We start from the raw sequence: 21,815 nt of genomic DNA, 5'->3' as shown, positions 1-21,815 counted from the left end.
TCTTTGATCTCACTTCTGGCTCCCTTTTTCTCCCTCAGTCCAGTCAGAATGCTATCCTGAGTAGGCTGGACATACTCTTGCCTTTCAGCTGTAAACCTGCAAAAGTCACTCCCTTTAAGGGCATAAAATTTCACTCAGTATCAAGGATATAGTACTGAGAACTCTGTCCTTCAACGTTTTATGCTTAAAATTCATGGATATTTAGAAAAGTTGGCTGCTTAAATCATTATCAGAGACTGCCAGAGCAGAATACATGGCAAGATCTATGGAAGACTGAAAACTATCTGATAAGCCAATGGGAATATTTCACACCTCTCTATTTATGCTATCCAACATCTGTTCAAGCACTGCTCAAAGACAGTATTTTCTGAAAGCAAACCTCCCTTACATGACAAAGACAGTACTATCTCCTTCCATCAAATGTAAGCGTCACACGTAAAGCTTTTTGTCCTCTTTTTTTTGTTGGAATATTTTTCTCAACTGCCAAACATCACAAAGCATGTAGCAGGAACAAATACTTATGGAATAAACATTTGATACTTCAGCTGCCTGGGTCAATCAGGAAAAAATTATTTGAATAAGCAGAAGCCTATAAATAATCAATTTTAAAACAAAGCAAGCATTATAGAATTTAAATGAAAATTATGAAGTAAATATTTTTCACATACCAAATATAATTCCCTTTAAATCTAGTTTTTTGGAAAACTGTTTAAAATGTTTAAATATGAGCACACTGGCAACAATGCAAAGATTTCTAGAAAGTGTGTAACATTTACCATTTACAGCCTGTGAAAGTTGAGCTTCATCATTTAAGAAGTTCAACATCGAGGAATCTTGTTCATTTTCTGAGTCATCATTTTCATCTGATGAAACGCATTGTGCATCTTCTTCAGAAAGTTCTGCTTCATCATCCAGAAACATCCTAGCGACATGCTAAAACAAATTAGAAAACATGACACCTTTGAGAAGATAATTATCTTTCAAGATTTCAGTTCTGGAAAAAAGATATTTAATTACTTTTAAAAATTTTAATTGGGACAGAATTGTACATTATGGGGTTACAGTGTGACATTTCAACACATGCGTTTCATACGTATTGATCAGGTCAGGGCAACCAGTTCCCCGTCATGTAAACATTTAGAATTTTTTTATGCTGTAAATGTTCAAAATCCTCTCTGCTAGCAACCCTGAAACACACAAGTATCAACCAGTTATCCCCTGTGCTACAGAGGTTATTCCTCTCAGCAAAATAGATTTCTTGTCAATGTCCTTTTTCCCCCCTAACACCAAGGATACAGTCCATAACTTCACACTGAACTACATCCCCAACCCCCTTTTTTAAAATTACTGTGCTTATTTGGAGAAGGGTCTCATTAAATTGCTACATTGCCAGAGCTGGGCTCAAATTTGCAATTATCTTGCCTCAGCCTCCCAAAGTGTGGAATTACAGGTGCTTAGCACCAGGCCTAGCTATATTAATGCTTTAAAGAAAAAAACCTGCAAGAAGAAATGATCAAGTAATATGTCTATTTAAAGAAAAAAATTGCAAGAAATCATGAAGTAGTAAGTCTAAAATTGCTCCTGATAGAATAGCTTCCAATTTGAGGCCAATCTGGGCTACAAAGTGAGTTCAAGGCCAGCCTGGACTACACAGTGAAACCTTGTCTCAAACAGATATAAAATAAAACAAAACAAAATAAAATTACTCCTGAAAATTTTTCAGTAAAGTAATATATAAGTCATCAGGTCAGACTGCTGCATGTTTTTGATAAAAAGTTTCCTGAAAAGCTAATTATTTTTTGCCAGAAAAAATACTATAAACCAAAACAACTGACCAGAGGAAAAAGACGCTAAGAACTTTTTTCAAATATTTGAATACTGGGCATTGCACTGATAAGGAAAATAAGACTGTATAAGCACTATCTTAAATCTCAGATTTCTGTATCTTCATTTTCTTCACGTTGAACAATAAACTTTCCATGTGCTTCATTTACTCATTCAAAATAATACAATACTGCAAAATAAAGTAAAAAAACCACAAAGAGAATGCCAGGAGTGGTGGTGCACATCTGTAAGCCAGCCCTTGGGAGGCTGAGCCAGGAAGATTGCTGCGAGTTCCAGGCCAGCTTGGGCACATAATGAGTTCAAGGGCAGCCTAAACTACGGTGAGACCTAACTCAAAAATAACATATAAAGAAAAATATCGCATTTTGAGATTTTAATTCTAGTAAGAAAAAAATCAAAATTGGTACCAAAACACTTCTTTGAAAATTGCGGTATTTCTCTAATAAAAAATGCATAAATAAATATAATATACTTTGATAGGACCAGGAACTGAGCTCAGCGTAGCATAAGTGCCTGCCTGGCAAGCACAAGGTTGTGAGCTCAATCCCTGGTATCTAAATAAACAAACAAACAAACCTTGATGTAAAAACTAATGATCGTTATTTATTTATATATGGAAAAAAAACTAAAGAAAGATTACCTTTTGGTGACTATTTTGTGCTTTGATGCCTCTTCTAGCATTCCTATTACAATTCTTAGAGTCTTCTGATTGTAGATTTGGTCTGTTAAAATTCTCACTCTCATCACTAGATGATAATTCAGACTAGAAAAATTCAAGCATAAGAAAAAATAGATACATTATTTTTTATCATAGTGTATTTGCCAAACTTACTTGTTTTAGTTTTCGGGGTTTTTTTTTTTTTTCTTTTTAAATATTTGGGTTAGTATTCTCTTACAAAAATAAAATTTGCTCCCATAATTCAGATCCATATATGAATTTAAAAACCCATAAATTAGGTAATTCTGAAAGCTAAAATGCCAAAGTAGGTAGCATAAATATTCATTCAATGCAGTTGTTTTTTGTTTTTTGTTTTTTGGGTTTTTTTGGTCTTTTGTCCTCTTGAGACAGAGTCTCACTATGCAGTTCAGGCTGGCCTTGAGCTCACTTTGTAGCCCAGGCTGGTCTTAAATTGGCAATGATTCTCTTTCTTCAGCCCTTTGAGTGCTGGGAGTACAGGTGTGCATCACCACACTCTGCTCAATTTAGTTTTATATCACATATATTTGATGCAAACGTATTTTTAAGTTAATAGTGCTTCCTTTAGAAGTTGTTAATGCAATTTTTCTAGTGAAATTTCATGAGTATATGAAGTTAATATGTATCATTTGCACTTTTAATTAGTTTTCCCCAAATTATGCTAGAGTATATCAGAGAATTAACACCCAAGCCAAGTATGGTGGCACAGGCCCGAATCCCAGCACTCTTGGAAGCTCATGCAGAAGGATCAAGAGTTTTAGCTCATCCTAGGCAAACCGACAAGACCCTGCCCCCAAATAAAACATTTTTAAAAGTGCTAGGGACTCAGCTCAACTTGAAGGCCCTAAGTTTAATCTCCAGTACCACCACCAAAAAAATAAAGAAACAACAAGATCAGCTAGTCTCAAATTGTTCCTATCAGCTTTGGGCAGATCATTATCCTTAAAACTTGCCATCTACCCCAACTACAGATTCAGTCATCAAGACCTGTCCATGGCTACTTTACTCTCCTGTAAGAATCTAAAACTCAAACACATTCAACAACAAACGGTTTCTTGTCTTCCTTGAATTTGTGAACTATTTACTAAACAACCCGAAGCCAAAGCCAGACAGTTACCTTCAATTCCTTGCTTGCCTTCTTTCCAGCTCACTGGGCAATTTAATGAAAGAATGAGGACTTCCTAAGAATGACCCACCCTGTTCTCCAACTTTACTTGTAACTTTCTTGTAATATTCACCCTAAAACAATTTGATTATATATTACCTGTCATTTACTTACTCTAAGAACCCTGCGCTTTTTGACAGCATGAACCGGAGAATCAATTTCACTACTTTTCTGATCCTAAAATGAATAAATAAACACAGGAAACAGATTCAGTAAAAGATAGCACAAAGTTCTCAAGGAAAAAAACATGATTTATATGTAAAGACTCAATGACTCACCTCAGGTGATTTCAAAACATTTCCTTTCCGCTTTTTACGTCTTTGTAGAAAAACCTCATCTTCACTTTCACTGTTTATTAATAATTGTTCACCTATGATGTATTTAAAAAATGAATCCAGTCAGTAGAACAGAATGCAAAATGCAATTTTATTAGTCTGTGATTCTAGAATTCATCCTAAATCTATTATAGTCTTCTTGCCTTTTTCCCTTTATTCACCTTCGTTGAAGGATTAAATAATATGCATTCTAAAAAACAATACAACAAACGATTCTGACTTTTGTGTATATATATGTGTGTCTGCACACAAGCATAAAAACTGGTAACACAGTCACCAAAATGTATCCAGAGCAAAATACTCAGGGGGCAGGGAGAAAGCTAAAAGCAAAATCCTCAGGGTGGCTGGGCGGCTTGATAGTAGAGCACATGCTTCAACAACGACAAGAAAACTCTCATGTATGAAAGCAAATACTCCATATTTTTAAAATACTTCACCAAGTTCCATTTCTGCACTGTCACTACATTTTGATTCAAGACACTTTAAGAATACTAGAGGCCCCGTGCTAGTTTTGAGTTTGTTCTCAAATTCTTTGACAATCCTTCCTTCAAGCAGCAGATCACAATTCCTTTCCCCTTAAGTGCAGGCCAGACTTCCTGACTTGTTTTTAACAAAAGAATACACTGGAAGTGAAGATGTGTCACTTACTATAGCCTCAGGCTTGTTCTTTCTCTTGTGTCAACTGTACTAGGTGAGAGCAGGAGTTATGTTTTTCTCCTCTTGTAGCCCAGGCTGACCTAGATAGACCTCTTGGGCTCAAGCAATCCTTGCACCTCAGTCTTCCAAATAGCTGAGACTACTGGTGTGGGTCACCATTCCCAGCCACAAATGCCCAGAGGCTATAACCAAACAGCCCTATGTGGAAGTCCCCATAGCAAGAAACGGAGGTCCCCTGCCAGACACCTCGAAAATAAACCACCTTAAAAGCAGATCTAGTTAGTCACTGTCTTGACTGTGCCAGAGCCACTCACAGCTAAGCCACAACTGAATTCTTGCTCACAGAAACCTTGATAAAATAAATATTTTTGCATTAATTGATTTGTTTTGGGAGAGGTTAGTTACAGTGTATAACAGATAAATAATATAGTTTTGATTACCTAGAAATTAGGGGTAGATGTAACAAAAATTAAACTGCAAAAGGAGCTTTAGAGCTAGACAGTGGTTAGAAACTGAGAGGACTTTTGAGAGGTTTTGTAAAGACCTCAAGAGTTAAAAAAAAAAAAAAAATGTAGAAAGCCTAATATCCCCTGAGGCTACAGGTGACAGCTTAAAAGAAAAACCTTATTAAAAACTAGAAGAAACGAAATCCTCTACAAATAGTGTCAAAAGTTTACCAACATTGCAGTTAATATGGAAAGTGGAAAATTCACCTAATGAATGAGGTGATCTAGCCAAGGAGACTTTTAGATGAAGTGTTTGAGGAATCACCTGTTTCTTCTTGCTGTTATAATAAAATACAAGAAAAAGAAAGCAACCAAAGAAAGACTATTAAATATAAAAGTTGGAACTTGATGATTCTGAAATGCTCACCCTCCTCAGGTGGCAAGCAATACTAAAGAAATCTTCTACATAATGATCAAATTCAGAGGACTACTAAGAAAATATTATGAAGCTTGAGGACCTAAAACCTCAGAAAGATCAAAAGGTAGGGCCTCACAGTAGGACTCAAACAAAAGGCCCCTAAGTATTTCAGGAATGATTCACAAAGATCCTCTCCAGCCATCTTCAGAAATTATCTCCAAACATCTCAGCAAAACCCAAAGAAGAAAAGGGCTTTTTTTCCCAAAGATTTGTGGGTATGAACAGTGACTAATGCAATGAATTTTCTAAGAAGATTCTAGAGCGCTCCATAAAGATTTATCAGAATTATAATACTGGAAGAAACACAACCATCTAAAAACAAAAATGACAGACAATATGAATTGCAAAGAGTTCTTTGGACCTCCAAATGTGTACCAAAAGGAAGCAGGCTCAAAAAACTTATAAAAGGTACTTGTTACAAGAAAAGATCAAACACCCAAAGGATGAAAGGATGGAGGCAAGGACCATGGAGAATATTCCCAGGAAGGAACTACTGAGCTCAGCTCCATTGGATTTGAGAATTATTAGGGACTAGTGCTTCCTGTGTACCATACAGGGCTCATCTATCCTTTGACTAGCCATCCTGGAAGCAGACGCTCCATATGCAATCAACCCTTCCACAACTCCAGCTGAAATCCCACCTATGACATGGGCAGCCTAAAACCAGAACCATCAGTTAATGTAACTCTTTAATTCCTAACCTACAAGAAACTGAGATACAAGCCATTTTTTTAATGCCTTTGTGTGTGTGTGTGTGTGTGTGTGTGTGTGTGTGTGTATGTGTGTGTTTCCTTTTTTTTATTGGTACCAGGGATCGAACTCACGACTGCCTGCTTGCAAGGCAGCTTATGCCGCTGAGGGGCTGGGGATTTAGCTCAGCGGCGTAAGCGCCTGCCTTGCAAGCAGGCAGTCATGAGTTCGATACCCGGTACCGATAAAAAGGAAAAAGACAAATAAATAAATAAATAAACAAAATGAATCCCCAGCCCCGATACAAGCTATTTTAAACCACTGAGTTCTGAGGTACTTTGTTACACAGCACTAGGTAATACAAACCCATACAATTAATTTCTCCTCACATTCTGTGCTAGAAATATATTTATCCAAACATATAAACCGAAATCATTCCTTTTTTGTAGATAAGTTTTTTGTTGCAGACCACTATGAAGCGGCTCTGAGCAGGATTTAAATTTTACTAATTGGCTTTCTATGTTTACCTATGAGTCTGTCCTAGGCCTCGGCCCCTTGCCTGGCGACAGGAGCTGATTCATAGTAAGTGAACCTCTATGAAACACCAGTCCTAGCTGAGGCCTGTAGTGGCCTGTGAGGCCAGAGATACCTCAAAGGGCAAGAGAAGGCCACAGCTGCGGACACTCTGGCTCCAACCCCAATTAACAAGGTAGAGGCTGCAGCTGCAAAGATTTATCCTACATTCTCACTTCTACCATGTCTTCATGATAAAACAGTGCTACTGAATTGACTTGATTTGTGACTTGGAGATGTCCTGGAAGTGACTCCCAGGGTCCTGCTCATTGCCTGCGCTTTCCTCAGTTTCTCTGCCCTTTGTCCTTGGTCCTAATATAAGTGGACTGATCCAGAGAATCTTGTCATAACCCTCGAAATCTCAAGCTTAATTAAAGGGCTTTGACCTTCCTGGAGCCCTAAAAATCATACAATTTGTCTCTTTTTATTTAACCTCCGCCATACACTCGTTTGGGAGATCAAGAATCTAGGTCAGAATCCCGGATAGTTTTTCTTTTCTCATTGTCTTGCAAAAAGCCAGATTCAAATAAAGGGCTCAGTTAGAGTAACCACCTTGTTTTGGGAGTTTCTTTTTTAACCACTTTAATAGTATTTAAATAAACTTACATATATATATATATATATATATATGCACACATATATACATACATACACACATACATATATGTAAACATGGCAAGTAATCTAAAATCCTTTGAGTTAGATGTAAAAAAGTTTGATATGAGGAGAAAAATGACTTCACCCATTAACCCAGATTTAATACTGTATAGATGCATTAAACAAATCTTGAAGGCTCGTAGACAACATACACCTATAGAAAATAAAAGGGCTGGGGATTTAGCTCAGTGGCATAAGTGCCTGCCTGGCAAGCACAAGGTCGTGAGTTCGATTCCTGCCCCCCCACCACCACCACCAAAAAGGAAAGAAAATAAATACCACAGCACACCCCAAACTATGCAGAATAGTCACTTTTTAAAATTCAAACATATTTCCAGAATTCAGTCTAAATACACTTTAATTTTAAGTAGAATATTCATGAATCAAAACCTCAATACTACTGAGAACAACTTAAGATTTACAAGGGAAAACTCTCATTTTATTCTAAAGTTCTCTTTTTCTTCAGTAATAAATCATACAACTCATTACATTAAGTTATCTTTAAATAGAGACTTATAGCAGAATTTAAAGGATCTTGGTATCATTTCAATACCAAACATCTGTTGCTATATTTTATAGTTTTTCAGTAAGTATAAAGTCTGATCACAGACCTCTGGATGTCTGAATAGTTCATGGTCTGTTTTCAATTTCTAAATATGATCTTATTTCTCAAATATTTTATTAGCTAAATCCTGTTTCAAGCTATGCCTTCAAAATCTTACATATTCTTCCCTTTACGTTTCATCATTTTATAACATCAAAATCATCTGTTATTGTCAATATGTGTATGAATTATACATATGCCTGAGTAGCCCAAATGAAAATCAACATACAATATCTATGAGGGCTTTCCAAACTAATCTAACTCAAAATCTCATCATCTTGTCCACTTCCGTAACAGTCACTATCATTCAATTGGTAGTGATTTCCACCTCTTAGGGGCATCTTTTCAAATATATGCCATGTAACGGTTTGTGTTCTACAACCAAGGAGCAGGGCTAAATTTATAGGTATACATTTTGTATCCGTTGTAAAGTCTACCATAATACATTTCTCATGGCATGGAGATAAACATTTTTATCAGTGAGCAATAATTAAGAAAAACATACATCAGTTATCTAATTCAACCCATACACGTACATATAATATCATACACTAATAAGTTACATTTGGAAAAATTACACATTTCTAAGATAACTACGAAGACTTATGCATAAACATAGAATCTTACCTCCAGCAGAATGACAGGACTGATTCCCACAGATCTGATCACTACTTTTAGTATTTCTTGGAGAAAACCCTGAATCATCAAAAGCTGAATTCAGTGTTTCTTTAAAATTGTGTAGGTTTTCTTTTTTCTTATTAGAATCTGGTGTCTTGAGTATTTTCTTTCTTACCTTAGAAAATGAGTTCAATGTGTTTGATTTGGAGAGGGGTGTGCTCATAGTTTTTTCTCCTACTGGCAAAGAAAACTGAGAAAAACCAGGAGATACAAATTCTTTCACTGCTGTTGCACTCTCGGGAAAATGTGCAAAATTTGGACTCTGTGTATCTTTACTTGATGGGATAGGTATGGTTCCACTTGTAAAATTTTCAACATGATCTCTTGATTGATTCAAAACATTATTTTCATCCTTTATCTTCTTAATATCTAAATACTTTCCAGACAGATCATCTAGAATTCTATTGTTATTTGTAACTGATGTATGTTCTAATATTTCATCATCAGAATCTGGGCAAAATCCTAAATCAAAGGTAACAGAAAATAAATCCCTAGAGCAATCAAAACTATATTCATCACTCTTCAGTTCTTCCTCATGCATATCTTTCAAATCTGTGTTCGACACGCTATTACTAGTAACATGAGTTATTTGATTTTGAGGTTCAGAATTATCATCCAACAAAAGTTCATCAGAAATTAAGAATTGAGAGACTGGCGCTATTTCACTTATAAGAGTTTTGTCTGATACAGAAAAAGATTTGTAATTACTTTTCAAGGGAGAAGGGCTCACATCATTGAATTCTTCATTAAAATCTTCAAACAGTAGTAAACTCTCATTCTGATCCATGGTCAATACTGGGAAATCATTACCAACTTCATGATCGTTCTTGTCAACTAAATTCTCTGAAGGATCTTTGTGAATTTCACCATGATTGCTGGACAATAAATTTTCATTTTTAATATTCTTATGCACTTTAACACCCCTGTCAAGTAAGTATGGCTCATCAACAATCATATCATTATTTGCATCAAAGAGACTGTTTCTTTCAGAAAGTTGATTACTAATTTTAAGTGAATCCAATTCTAAATTTTGTTGAGAATCCAGAGCTGAATATGACATCAAAGAGGCAGACTTACAATTTTGTGAATGCTCTGTGTCAGGTGGAAAGGACAAATTCTCCAGTTTCATAATTTCATATTCCAAGTCTGAGATTGTACTGAGAGGTGGAGGAGAATGAGACAAAAATCTCTTTACATTAGCTAGTACCTCCTTTGTCTGTGTGTGACAAAGATGAAATTGATCATTTGTTCTAGATACACGAGGCTCTTCCTCCAATGGAAGAAATAAATTGGATGAAACAGATTTCTCATCACTGAAACTACCATAACCAGAATCTAAAAAACTCCCGGCAAATAAAATAATAGATTTATTTGTAAATTGGTCCTCTATTAATGATATATCAGGCTGATCAATAACTTTTTCACTAATACTACATGTGGTAACAACTCCATTTCTATCTGATGACCTTTTATCATCTGCTATATCTACCTGAAAACTATGTTCAACAGGAGAATTTCCGCCAGTATTTAAAAAATCTCTATCACTATTATTTTGCTTGTTAGGTTGATCCTTTTTGATTTCTTTAGAAGCTGTTTTTATTAAAGAAACAATTTTAGTAGGTTTGATGTGAGTCTGTTTAAAATTTTCATTACATTCTTCAGATTCTATCATTGAGAATGAACTGACTTGATTTACATTCTTTGTAAATGAAGATCTCTCGTGAGAAATAAAGGCATCACTAGCAGGATTCCCAGGAGTGCGAAATGTTGAGCTAACATCCTCCATTTGTAAATACGATTTCATTTCCAGTTCATAGTTGCATTCATCCTGTAACAAGAACATGTAAAATCATATGAAGACAAAACAAAGCAAAAGGAGCAAATTCTTTTCTTTGCTTTTCTTTTTTGGTGATGGAAAACAAACCCAGAACTCTGTCTGTGTGTACTAAGCAATAAAAAGTCAATTCTAAAAGATTAATTTCTCTGTATGTTAAAATATTTTCCAGCCAGGCATAGTAGCACACACCTGTAATCCCAGCACTTCAGAGGCTGAGGCAGAATGATCACCATGAGTTCAAGGCCAGACTGGGCTACAAAGTGAGTTCAGGGCCAGCCTAAACTATAGAGCAAGATCCTATCTCAAAAAGACAATATAATGGCACCTGATTTGCTGGGTCCACAGCTAATATTTTATTTGCATGTATCTATAAGCAATAAAAAGTCAGCTTACTGAGTATAAATTATGTACTAGTTCCATTCTAAATGCCTTAAAGATATAGTCATTTACTTAGGTATTACCAGTATCCTATTTTATAAGTAAAACTAAGAGACACAGATTAAATAATTTGCAAACATACAATTAGTAAGAGCTGGAAATTCAATCCAGGCATTATGGATTTCACACTCATGATCAGTATTTTGACTCTCTCAAAGAAAACAAGAAACCGACCAAGAAATCAGTAATTTCCTAAACTATTAGCAGAGTGCAAGAGATATCTAATGATTCACATGATAGAAAATATTTCAATAAATCCCAATGCAATAAGAATCCTCAGTTACCTTTACAGTTTACACAAATCATTGAATATTAGAATTTTACTCTGATCTATTTATAGATTATAGTTTTCTTCTAATCAATTAAGTCTATTTCTTTTTGTAAGACAGAAAAGTGAGTCCTTACTGGAATCACAAGGAGACATACAGAAAATCAATATTTTTGGCTATAATTATTTATAGTACTACTTCAGTTTGTTATGTCTTCAAAAAAAAAAAAAAACCGTGGGGCCAGGAATATAGTTCAGTAGCAAAAGTGCCTGCCTGGCAAGCACAAGGTTCTGAGTTCAATTTCCTGACACCAAAAATAAATTTTTTTTAAAAATTTTAGTTTTTTTAAGGACTGGAGAGCGCCCGTGGATCTCGAACCCTCCGGGCTGTGGGGAAGCCAGACTCGAAGGAACCGCTGGGCTAAGGCCAGCCCGAATAAATTTTAAAATTCAAAAAACAGAAATATTCAAGTTTTCCTATCAAACTGACAAGGGAAGGTTATAATGAAACTCTACCTCTTCATGTCTCATCCGTTCTATCATTTGCATAATGCTTACAAAGTGGTGGCATCGCTCTGAATGGTCCACCAGGTGTACAGGTAAGGGATGATCTTGCCATAATGTCCATTCAGCTAGAGAGAGTTGATGAATTCCAGTCGTTGGTTCTTGAACCTTGGTAAATGATTTTAAAGTAATAAAAATGCTAAGATCAGATATAAATACTCACTGAGATTTCATAAACTCATTTTAAAAACACTCCTAATAGGTAGATAATAACCTAACACAAGTAATTTGAATTCATGTAGGCAAGGCCAACTAAAATCCCAGAAAAAAGAAAATGATTTCAGAAAGTACAGAGATGCCCTTTGATATACATTCTAAAATAATTGTTCTACTACTTTAATTTGATCATATTCCTATTTTATAGTTCCATGTTAAGAGCGACCACTTAAAATACATTTGGTTTCAAAACATTATGCTCAATTTAGATTCTAAACTCTAGCAACGAGGCATCGTAATATCTTGGTGGTACTGACCCCAAGTCAGCTCACCTGCTGCCATTCTTCATCTCCCTGTTAGTGATTAAAATTTAAAAATTCAGATAGTTACAATCTCTAGCAATCTTATAAAACAGACTCCAGACACTGTTTTCCCGGTTCCCTCTGCACACATGCTGCTCTGATCAGTTCTCTGGGCTCATAGTAAACTAATCAATAATTTGTTGCTTTTGGTGATGCTGATGCTGAGGATCAAACCCACGCATCTGTGAATACTGCATAAGCTCTCTACCTCCGAGCTACATTGCCAGCTCCAGCGCAACAAGAATTTGCTCATAAAAAACATGCAATTTTACATTTTAAATATAATCTCAAAACAAAACCAGTTTGTATAAAAAAAGCAGGTGACAACATAACGTTACTAAAATACAAAAAAAGATTTTTCTCAAAATACATCAGGGAAACAGCCTAGCAAACTATGGAAGATTACAGATGAAAGTGACAACCGTGTAGGACTGTGCCTATTTAGAAATGTTTATATTGGGGCTGGGGATTTAGCTCAGAGGCATAAGCACCTGCATTGCAAGCAGGCAGTCGTGAATTTGATCCCGGTACTGATAAAAAGGAAAAAGACAAAAAAAAGGAATGTTTATATTGCTGGGCAGGGTGGCATATTCCTATAATTCTAGCACTCCGGAGGCTGAAGCAGGAGACGTGTTCAAGGTTAGCTAGAGCTACATAGTGAGTTCAAGGCCCGCCTGGACCATACTGCAAGACTCTGCTGGGGGGAGGGGGATATAATATAGTAAAAATAATAAAGAAAAAAGCAAAATTTATATAAAAATCCATATATAATATGAAAATTTATAATTTTTAAAAGTTAAGACTTTAATGATTCCTTTTTAACTGATTACTTCTTTTTTGAAGTTGACATTCCATTTGCATTTCTTTCTCTGAGAAATGTGTTTTCATCTCAGATGCAAATTTTTAGACTGGATCTTTAAATCTGGGGGGATCTAATTTTTTCAATTCTTTATATGTTTTTTAGGTATTATTCTTTTAGCTGAAGGACAACTAGCTAAAATTTTTTCCCACTCTGTGGGTTGTCTTTTCATTCTGTTGACAATTTCTTTTGCTGTACAAAAGCATTTTAATAGGATGAGATCCTACCTGTTGATTCTTTGAAGTATTTCCCATGCCATCAGGGTTTTGTTCATGAAATCTTTGCCTACATCTATGTCATTAAGTATTTTACCTATTCTCTCTTCCAGGAGATTTAATGTTTCTGTTTTAATATTTAGATCTTTGATCCATTTTGATTTTAGTTTAGTACATAGTAAAGGACGAGATCTAGTAAATTTTGCAGAGGAAGAAACACAAACAGCAAATAAATGTATCAAAAAATGTTCTAAACCACTGCTCATTCACAGATGCAAATTAAAACAACACTGAGATTCCATTTCACCCCAGAAAGAATGGCTATAATAAAAAAAAAAAAAATCAACTGATAACAAATGCTACAGGGGCTGTGAGGAAAAAGGAACACTTCTCCACTGTTGGTGGGAGTGTAGACAGACCATTAGTGTGGAGGTTCCTCAAAAAAGTAGGATTAGAGGTCCCATTTGATCCAGTAATTCCCCTGCTGGGTATCTTCCTAGAAGAATTAAAAACATAATGACATAATGATATATGTGCACCCATGTTTATAGCAGCACAGTTTGGTTTGTTATGGTTTTGTTATGGTTCATTTATTTGTTTGTTTTTCCATCTTTTTGAGACAGGGTTTCACTATGCAGTTCAGGCTGGCCTTGAACTCACTTTGTAGCCCAGGCTGGCCTCTCAAACTTGCAGCAATCTTCCTGCCTCAACCTGTTAAGTGCTGGGGTTACAGATGTGAGCCACCACGCCCAGCCTAGCAGCATAGCTTGTAATAGCTAGATTTTGAAAGAGCTAAAATGTTTATCAACCAAGGAATGGATAAAAAAAAGATGTGGCTTTTATACAATAGAATACTACTCAAGCTATAAGGAAAGATAAAATTGAGATACTCAAGGTAATGGATGCACTTTAAGACCATACTCTTAAGTGAGATAACCTAGATACACATGTATAAATATCACATTGTTTCTTTAGTGTGAAAAACCCAAGGGGCAAATAAGGACCTAAGTGTATAACAAATATTGTGAAACACTGTTCAAAAGAAAGGGGAACTAGGAGAAAGGGGGAAAGGAGGGAAGGAAAAAGGAAAAAAACGAAAGAATCTTTGTAAAATGGAAACGAAGCTTTGTAAATACAGAGAGGAAGAGGAATTGAAGGGAGAGGAGGAGACTGAAAAAAAATAAGAACTATGCTATATCATGTACCTATATCACGTACAAATTTCCTATGATGAATGTAATCATTAGGTATACCTAAATTGTACCAATAAACTTAATAACAAAGAAAAACCACATGCTTTCAATTTTAAAGGGAAACAAATTTGACATTTCCTCCATGAAGCATGGTCAGTCTTTAATGTGCTGTGCTCAAATTTAAGTTAACCAAGGACACTGCATGTTCGAAGCACTGAGTGTACAGGGACAGTTTAATAAATTCTGTTCATGAAAAAAAATTAAAGTTGACATTTCCAAAAGCAAACATCTCAGACTTGCGTCGGCAGCTCATATACCAAAGAGACATCTCTCGTGACTCCCAAAGCTATTTCAGAATCACTACTTAAGCCATCTGAAAACAAGCTCAACTTACTGGTCCATTTTCTGCTTCCTGTAAAGATGGAAAATGAACTCGAGGCAATGTTATCTCCTTAATTTTATCACTGTTTCTTAATCTATAGAGTCTGTTCCATAATTTAAATTCTTCTTCTGTTAAGAACCAATCTTCATTTGAGTTATTTTGTCTTAGACCTGTAATTTGAAAAACACAATTGCAAAGTTTAAAAACACTCCAGGCAACTGCAACATATACACTACCAACTCAAACTGTGTACGTACCTCTGTTTATTCACTTCTGCTAAACCACGTACTTGAATTCTTTTTTTTTTTTTGCGGGGGGTCAGGGGAGGGTTCTCACTATGCAGTTCAGGCTGGCCTTGAGCTCACTTTGTAATCCAGGCTGGTCTTGAAATTCACAATGATCCTGCTGCCTCAGCCTCTCAAGTGCTGAGATTACAGGAATGTGCCACAACGCCTAGCTTTTTTTGAATTCTTAAAACTAATATTTGGTATTTAAAATCACTTTGCTGGGGTTGCAGATTTAGCTCTATGGCTTAAGCATTTGCCTGGTAAAAGCAAGGTGCGATTCCCAGTACCAAAAAAAAAAAAAAATCACTGATCATTTCCGGATTCTGAGTCTATCAAATCTCCTAAGCTTCCCTCGCCTCTTTGAAAGTACCCTTCTTGGGCCTGGGGATTTAGCTCAGCGGCATAAGCACCTGCCTTGCAAGCAGTCAGTCGTGAGTTCAATCCCTGGTACCGATAAAAAGACAAAAAAAAAGAGAAAGTACCCCTCTTTTTGGGGCTAACCATGAGGAACAGCATCCTTAACAGGATAGACCTAGCTAGCTGAGCCCTTGGCCAACCTTCTTTTGCCTGATAAACAGCAGAGCCAGATAACTGAAAAATGAAACTAGTATCATGGTTCTATCAGAGTAGTGTTGGAAAAGTTATCTGAAACTTGGGGAGATGAGAAAAGTTAAGACTAAGCTAGTTTGCTGACCCAGACCTGTAATTCCAACACTAAGAAGGCTGAAGAAGGAGGAATATTACCCACTAGGGCAGCCTGGGTTACTCAACAAACAAAAAAATGAAAACTTACAAGGGTTATAGGCTTTAGTCTGGAATAGGAGAGGAAGAAGAGCAAACAGTAGGGGATAATTTGCTGGGTTAAAATATTTTTAAAAATACACTGTAAAAGCTGCATCAAAGTGAATTCTTGGCTTCCACATTCTCTAGAAACAAGAACAATCAGCAAATAGGAAAAAATAAATAAATAAATACATTTTAAAAAATCCAGTAAAAGAAATTCTGAAGCACCTGCCTGGCAAGCACAAGATCAGGAGTTCAACCCCCTTCCTACAAAAAAAAAAAGAAAGAAAAGAAAAGAAAGGAATTCTGCCCCAGTGCAGATGAGGTTGGAAAAACTGGAAAAAAACTTGAAAGGTTCCCCAATTAGGAATCAGGAAGGGGAAGGTGAAGAAAAAAGAACCAAGAGGAGATATGCATATGTGCCCACACCCCACTATGCATACAGGATATGTCTCACAAGGGAGAAGGGAGGGAGAAAGGAAAGCAACAGTAAAAAAAAAAGGAGAAAGGAGAAAGAAAACATGGAAACAAAGCTTTTAAGTTACATCATGTACAGGTACAAATTCTCTAGGATGACTGTGATCATTATGTATATTGAAAGTGTACCAATAAAATCTGATTATAAAAAGAATATACTCGGACTTCCGGGAGAACATGACAGATAGATAATAGCAGCTATAGAGGCTCTCTGAAACAGCCAGCTTAGAATCCAGGAATGGTGCGGTGTGAGGAGTCCTAAGCAAGGAGAGATATACCCTGCTGACCTAGGAATGAACTAAGCTGAGAGAAACCAACTGGAAATGCAATCCCAGTGCTATAACAGGAAGAGATAAAATCTCAGGGCTAAGGCTGGAACCCATGCCTCTGGAAACCACGATTTCAGTTTCCTGTTACCACTGCTGCATCTGAATCGGCACTGCAGGGACAGAGATACGAAAGCTCTGAGAGCAGAAATCAGCGAACAGAGTTGAGAGCAGGACTGGTGGGGAGCCCTGCATCGAACTGCAGTGAGTGAGAGGAATGGGAACCCTTCCATAGACTAGGAGGTTCCAACAGAGGACATTCTGGGGCCGGGCAGACTAGCCGGAACAGGACGCTGCAGTGACTTTAGTCGCATATTCCCCTCTCAAGCGGGATTGGTGGGGAGCACTTGACTTGGTTGACGCCGCGGACTAAGACCCAGTAGGCTAGACCAAATCAGGTCCCAGTGCCTGGCAGTGCACCCTAGCAGTGAAGCCTTCAGTAGGTTGACCTGGAGGGGTGGGCCCAGCAGAAGCTGCCCAGGCCTGTATCTCCCTAGTACCCTGCAGAGGAACACCTAGCCAGCCCGATTCAAACAAACTGTAGCTGACAAAGAAAGAAACTGGGCCTCCTATATATGCCTGTATAGAAGGAACAAAAAATATGGGAAGAAGGAGCAACAAGAAAGGGGCCTCGGCCCTCAATCCTGAAAACACTGATCCAGGAAAGGCAAATGCAAAGGAGAATGAGAACATAAAACATGCAATATCAGACACGGCACCAATATACATAAAGTGATATCTCCGGAGCCTCACAGACAAGTTCAAAAGTGAAATATTTAACCAAGTAAAGCAAGATATAAGTAGAATAGTTAGAGAAATGCTAAACACTGCCCAAGAAAAAACAGATGGTGGAATGGAAGAACAGAAAAAAAGAGGAGAATTGTTTGATGGAGAAAACAGAGAAAACATAGAATACATGAAACAGGTTCAAAGAGATTACCAGGAAACTAAAAACTCTATCAAAAGATGGCATAACAGCTTGAAAGAAACTAAGGATACATTAGCTGAACTGGAAGACAGATTTGTAATGTGGGAACATGAAATGAAAAGCTTCTTAAAAATAACAAGGAAACAAACAGCAATAATACAAAGGCTAGAAGATGATAAGAGGATCTATAACTTAATTAAGAATGTAAGAGAAGTAGGGACTCAAACAAATGAACTACAAAAGCTATTCACAGAAATAATCCAGGAGAATTTCCCTAATATGGGAAAAGGTAAAGATACTCAGATCTATGAGGCATACAGGACCCCAGCCACCTACAGCCCAAACAGAACTACACCCAGGCATATAATAATCAAAATTCCAGAAATCCAATATAAGAACAGAGTATTAAAAGCTATCAGAGACAAGAAACAGATCACTTACAAGGGAACACCCATCAGAATTACAGCAGACTTCTCAGCACAAACCATCAAATCACGAAGGGCATGAGGGGAAATAATTCAAGCTTTGAAAGATAATAACCTCCAGCCAAGATTGATATATCCTGCACAACTGTCCCTACAAATTGATGGAAAAACAAGGTGCTTCCAAGATAAAGAGGAACTAGGGGAATTTGCAACCACCAATTCAACTCTACAGAGAATATTGCAGGACATTCTAAAAAAACAATACCAAGATTCCAGAAACAGTGGCAGAGAGGCCACAATGAATGGAACAGAAAGCAAAATGAAGAAGACAAACTGACAACTAATGACAGAAAAAGAGCTCAACAGAAATGAAGCAGAGAAGGTTGGATGGTAGGAACAGCTATTTTGGAGAAAACAAGACATCATAATAGCTAGTGCTGATTTAATATCATCTTGTTTTAAAGTCCCATCAAGCTTTTGTTCTTCTGTCTCCATCAGTCTTAACATGTTGTATCTTATTGGATATGTGATAATATAAACAAAAACTTTATAGACAAGGAGATTATACAGAAACCATTGTTCATTTTCTGTTAGTTGATTTCTGTAATACTGTCATTCTCTTGAATGGTTTTACATTGTCTTGATACTTGATGCTACAGTATACGAAGTTATATTCAAAGATTGCAAGGAAAGAGACACTATGGTAACTACTTTTATGTCAGGATATATTGTGGTGAAACACTATTTTGCTTAAATGGTTATGTTTTGACCTGTGCTGTTTTGTTGTTATATCCTCTATTATCTCAATCTCTTTTTTTTTACTATTTATTTTTTTATTTTTATCTTTTTAATTAAGGAAAAAATAAAAAATAGCAGGATATATTATAGTAACCCACTTTGATTTCCTATTAACTTGATTTGAAACCCTGTATTGCTCTCACCATCTTGTTTTGATTGATTTTCCTCTAATCTGTTTTGCTTGATAGTACCAAGTTTGAGAGTATAGGCAACAACTGTGAAGACAGTAAGATTCATTATGCCGCCCATTCTGGTTTGACTATTATCTTCTTTTGAAGCCCTCTAATGTCTCCAATGTTTTGGTTTTATTGGTTTTGTTCTTTACTGTTTTGTTCAATTTTATTATAACTGATGATACAGGCAATTCTTTTTAAGATAGCAAGAGGCATTATGGTAACCAGTTGATCACCTTGTATTCGGTTTTTACATTATGTATTACATCCATCCTTTTGATTTGACTGACTCTGTTTTGTTATGTCACTTTTGGTTTCATTCTCTTAAAAAAAAAAAAAAACGTAATAAGAACTGTGGGAATAATAAAACCCAAAATGTATAATTGTGATTGTACAAAAGAGAGGAAAAGAAAGTGCTCTAAAGGATATATCTGCCATGTATATTTAAGTGTGTAAGATAGATAACCATATTACTGAGTTTTGTTGGATCACTGAACAGAACTGTTTGCAGTCTCACTGTTTGAATGTCCACTTTATATGCTTTAATTTTGTAACTTGAACAACTATTTCTATGATCACAATATGTAATCTATTAACTAGTGATTTCCTACTGTTTATTTTTTCTGAAATTCTGTATAACTTGCACCCTTTTTCTGTTTTTTTCCCTTTTTCTTAAATAAAATTTTTTTTAAAATGTACTCATCAAAACATTTTAGTAAAAGAAAATCTTTTATTTCTATAATTGTATAAAGGAACTTGGAAACTTCTGTCTCAACTACTCCCAAATACCGTTTAAGAAACTTTTAAAAATGCATGTTTCCTCATCTAAAGTTTTGAATTAAATCTTCCCTCAGGCCCTTCCCAGATTCAGTGCAAAGATCCTAGGTTTAATTTCCAGTACTCTCCCCCCAAAAGTAAAGAACCTATAGAACATAAATACATACAATCATGGCAAGAATAATCATAGACATTGAAAAAATGAGTAAGAGAAAAACTCAGGCGTAGTGATCTGTGCCACTAATTCCAGCTGCTCAGGAGGCTGAAGCAAGAAGACTAGGAGTTTCGGCTCAAGCAATTTAGTGACACTCAAGTTGTTTTTAAAAGGCTTGAGCTGTAGCTCAGGGCAAAGCTTTGGGTACATACCACAGCACCATTAAAAAAAGAAAAAACAAAAACAAAAAAACAAAGAGCAAGGCCAGTTTGGTGGCACAGATCTATAATCCCAACTATTGGAGAAGCTTAGGCATACAGCCGCCTAAATGAGCCCAGTCTGGACAACTTAGCGACATGGCATTTGGTGTAAAGGCCCTGGGTAAGTTCAATCCCAGTACCACAAACAAATTCATTCATTCATTCATCCTTCCTTCCTCTGGGTTGGTAGGCTATCTTCAATTTACCCCAATGTGAGCCTTTCTTGTTCGCTTATTTTTTTGTATGGAATTTTTTTCTTCCATAAGGAGGTCGGGGAGAGTGTGGGTGTGGGTGTGATTGTGTGTTTTGTGCACACAAGCATGGTTTTGAGGACTGAACTGAGGGGCATCCTATCTCCACAGCCTTTTAGTTTTTAGTTTTGAGACAGGGTTTCAGCATGTTGCCCAGGCTGGCTTCAAAGTTTCCATCCTTCTGCTTTAGCCTCCTCAGTAGCTAATGCCAACAAGCCCACCTAACACAAATGTTTCTGAACCCTACACTGGTGGTGTTTTCTTTCTTTTGCTACAACAACAATTTCTTATCCTTCCAAACCCAGCACCCAAAACATCTGAGAACATACACTGAGGTTTTCAAAGGAGAAAGAGTACATCGTACATCAAGTTATGATCTGTCAAATAAGACAGGAGAAGAAAATATGTAAAATGCAAACTTGTTTACTTACCATTCCTACAGGAAAAGAGAGAAGACTTCCATTTCATATTCCGAGCAGCCTTCTCGGGCTCATAGGTGGTGTGTGTGATGAACATCTTGTGTAGTTCTGGGTTGATTCCATCAGGAACCATTCGTGGACTTCTTTGGTAAAAATGAAGCACTTGTTTGCTACCTGAAATAGCTTTATAAATACTTCTTTTGTTGGACTGACTCTGATTGTAGGTCTATAAAAACAAATACAAAACCTCCAATTACATTATTTCTGTAATTTTCAGTCATAAAAAGCAATTTTTGTATTAGTTTGGGTTTACTATAAACAGAAAATCAAACCACTTCGCTTATAGGCTTTGAGAACAGAATTCTTATTTTTTTCAATTTTTTAAAAAATAGTGGAGGCTGGGGATTTAGCTCAGCGGCATAAGCACCTGCCTTGCAAGCAGGCAGTCGTGAGTTCGATCCCTGGTACCAATAAAAAGTTTCAAAAAAAGTTAAAAAAAAAAAAAAAGAATAATAAAAAATAGTGAACTGTTAGATTAACTTTTGATGAAGTCATTTTTAAATCCATTATTATAAAAGCTTACCTTAAAAACTATATTGTAGAAAGGAAATCTATTTTTTACTTATTACCTTACTGGTTTTGAATAAGGCTGACATTT

At 36.3% G+C, this 21,815-nt stretch overlaps 1 protein-coding gene across 2 annotated transcripts in view; it reads right to left on the bottom strand.

Moving 5' to 3' along the window:
* Fancm (FA complementation group M) overlaps positions 1 to 21,815 on the bottom strand; it is a 55,850-nt gene that overhangs the window by 11,254 nt on the left and 22,781 nt on the right. The window contains exons 11-18 of one of the 2 annotated variants that reach the window (XM_013154743.3): positions 21,170 to 21,383; positions 15,112 to 15,269; positions 11,885 to 12,040; positions 8,775 to 10,653; positions 3,986 to 4,077; positions 3,822 to 3,884; positions 2,486 to 2,608; positions 777 to 933 (exon numbers count right to left, since the gene is read on the bottom strand). In XM_013154743.3, coding sequence (XP_013010197.2) covers positions 777 to 933; positions 2,486 to 2,608; positions 3,822 to 3,884; positions 3,986 to 4,077; positions 8,775 to 10,653; positions 11,885 to 12,040; positions 15,112 to 15,269; positions 21,170 to 21,383 — 2,842 coding nt within the window. The remainder of the gene's footprint in view (positions 1 to 776; positions 934 to 2,485; positions 2,609 to 3,821; positions 3,885 to 3,985; positions 4,078 to 8,774; positions 10,654 to 11,884; positions 12,041 to 15,111; positions 15,270 to 21,169; positions 21,384 to 21,815) is intronic. The other variant, XM_063247090.1, reaches the window with a different exon arrangement.

This window comes from Cavia porcellus, unplaced genomic scaffold (genome assembly GCF_034190915.1).
Source record: "Cavia porcellus strain 051 isolate PalLab524CR breed Dunkin Hartley unplaced genomic scaffold, mCavPor4.1 scaffold_1, whole genome shotgun sequence".
NCBI classification, from domain to species: domain Eukaryota; kingdom Metazoa; phylum Chordata; class Mammalia; order Rodentia; family Caviidae; genus Cavia; species Cavia porcellus.
This window is presented reverse-complemented; position numbering and strand designations above follow the sequence as displayed.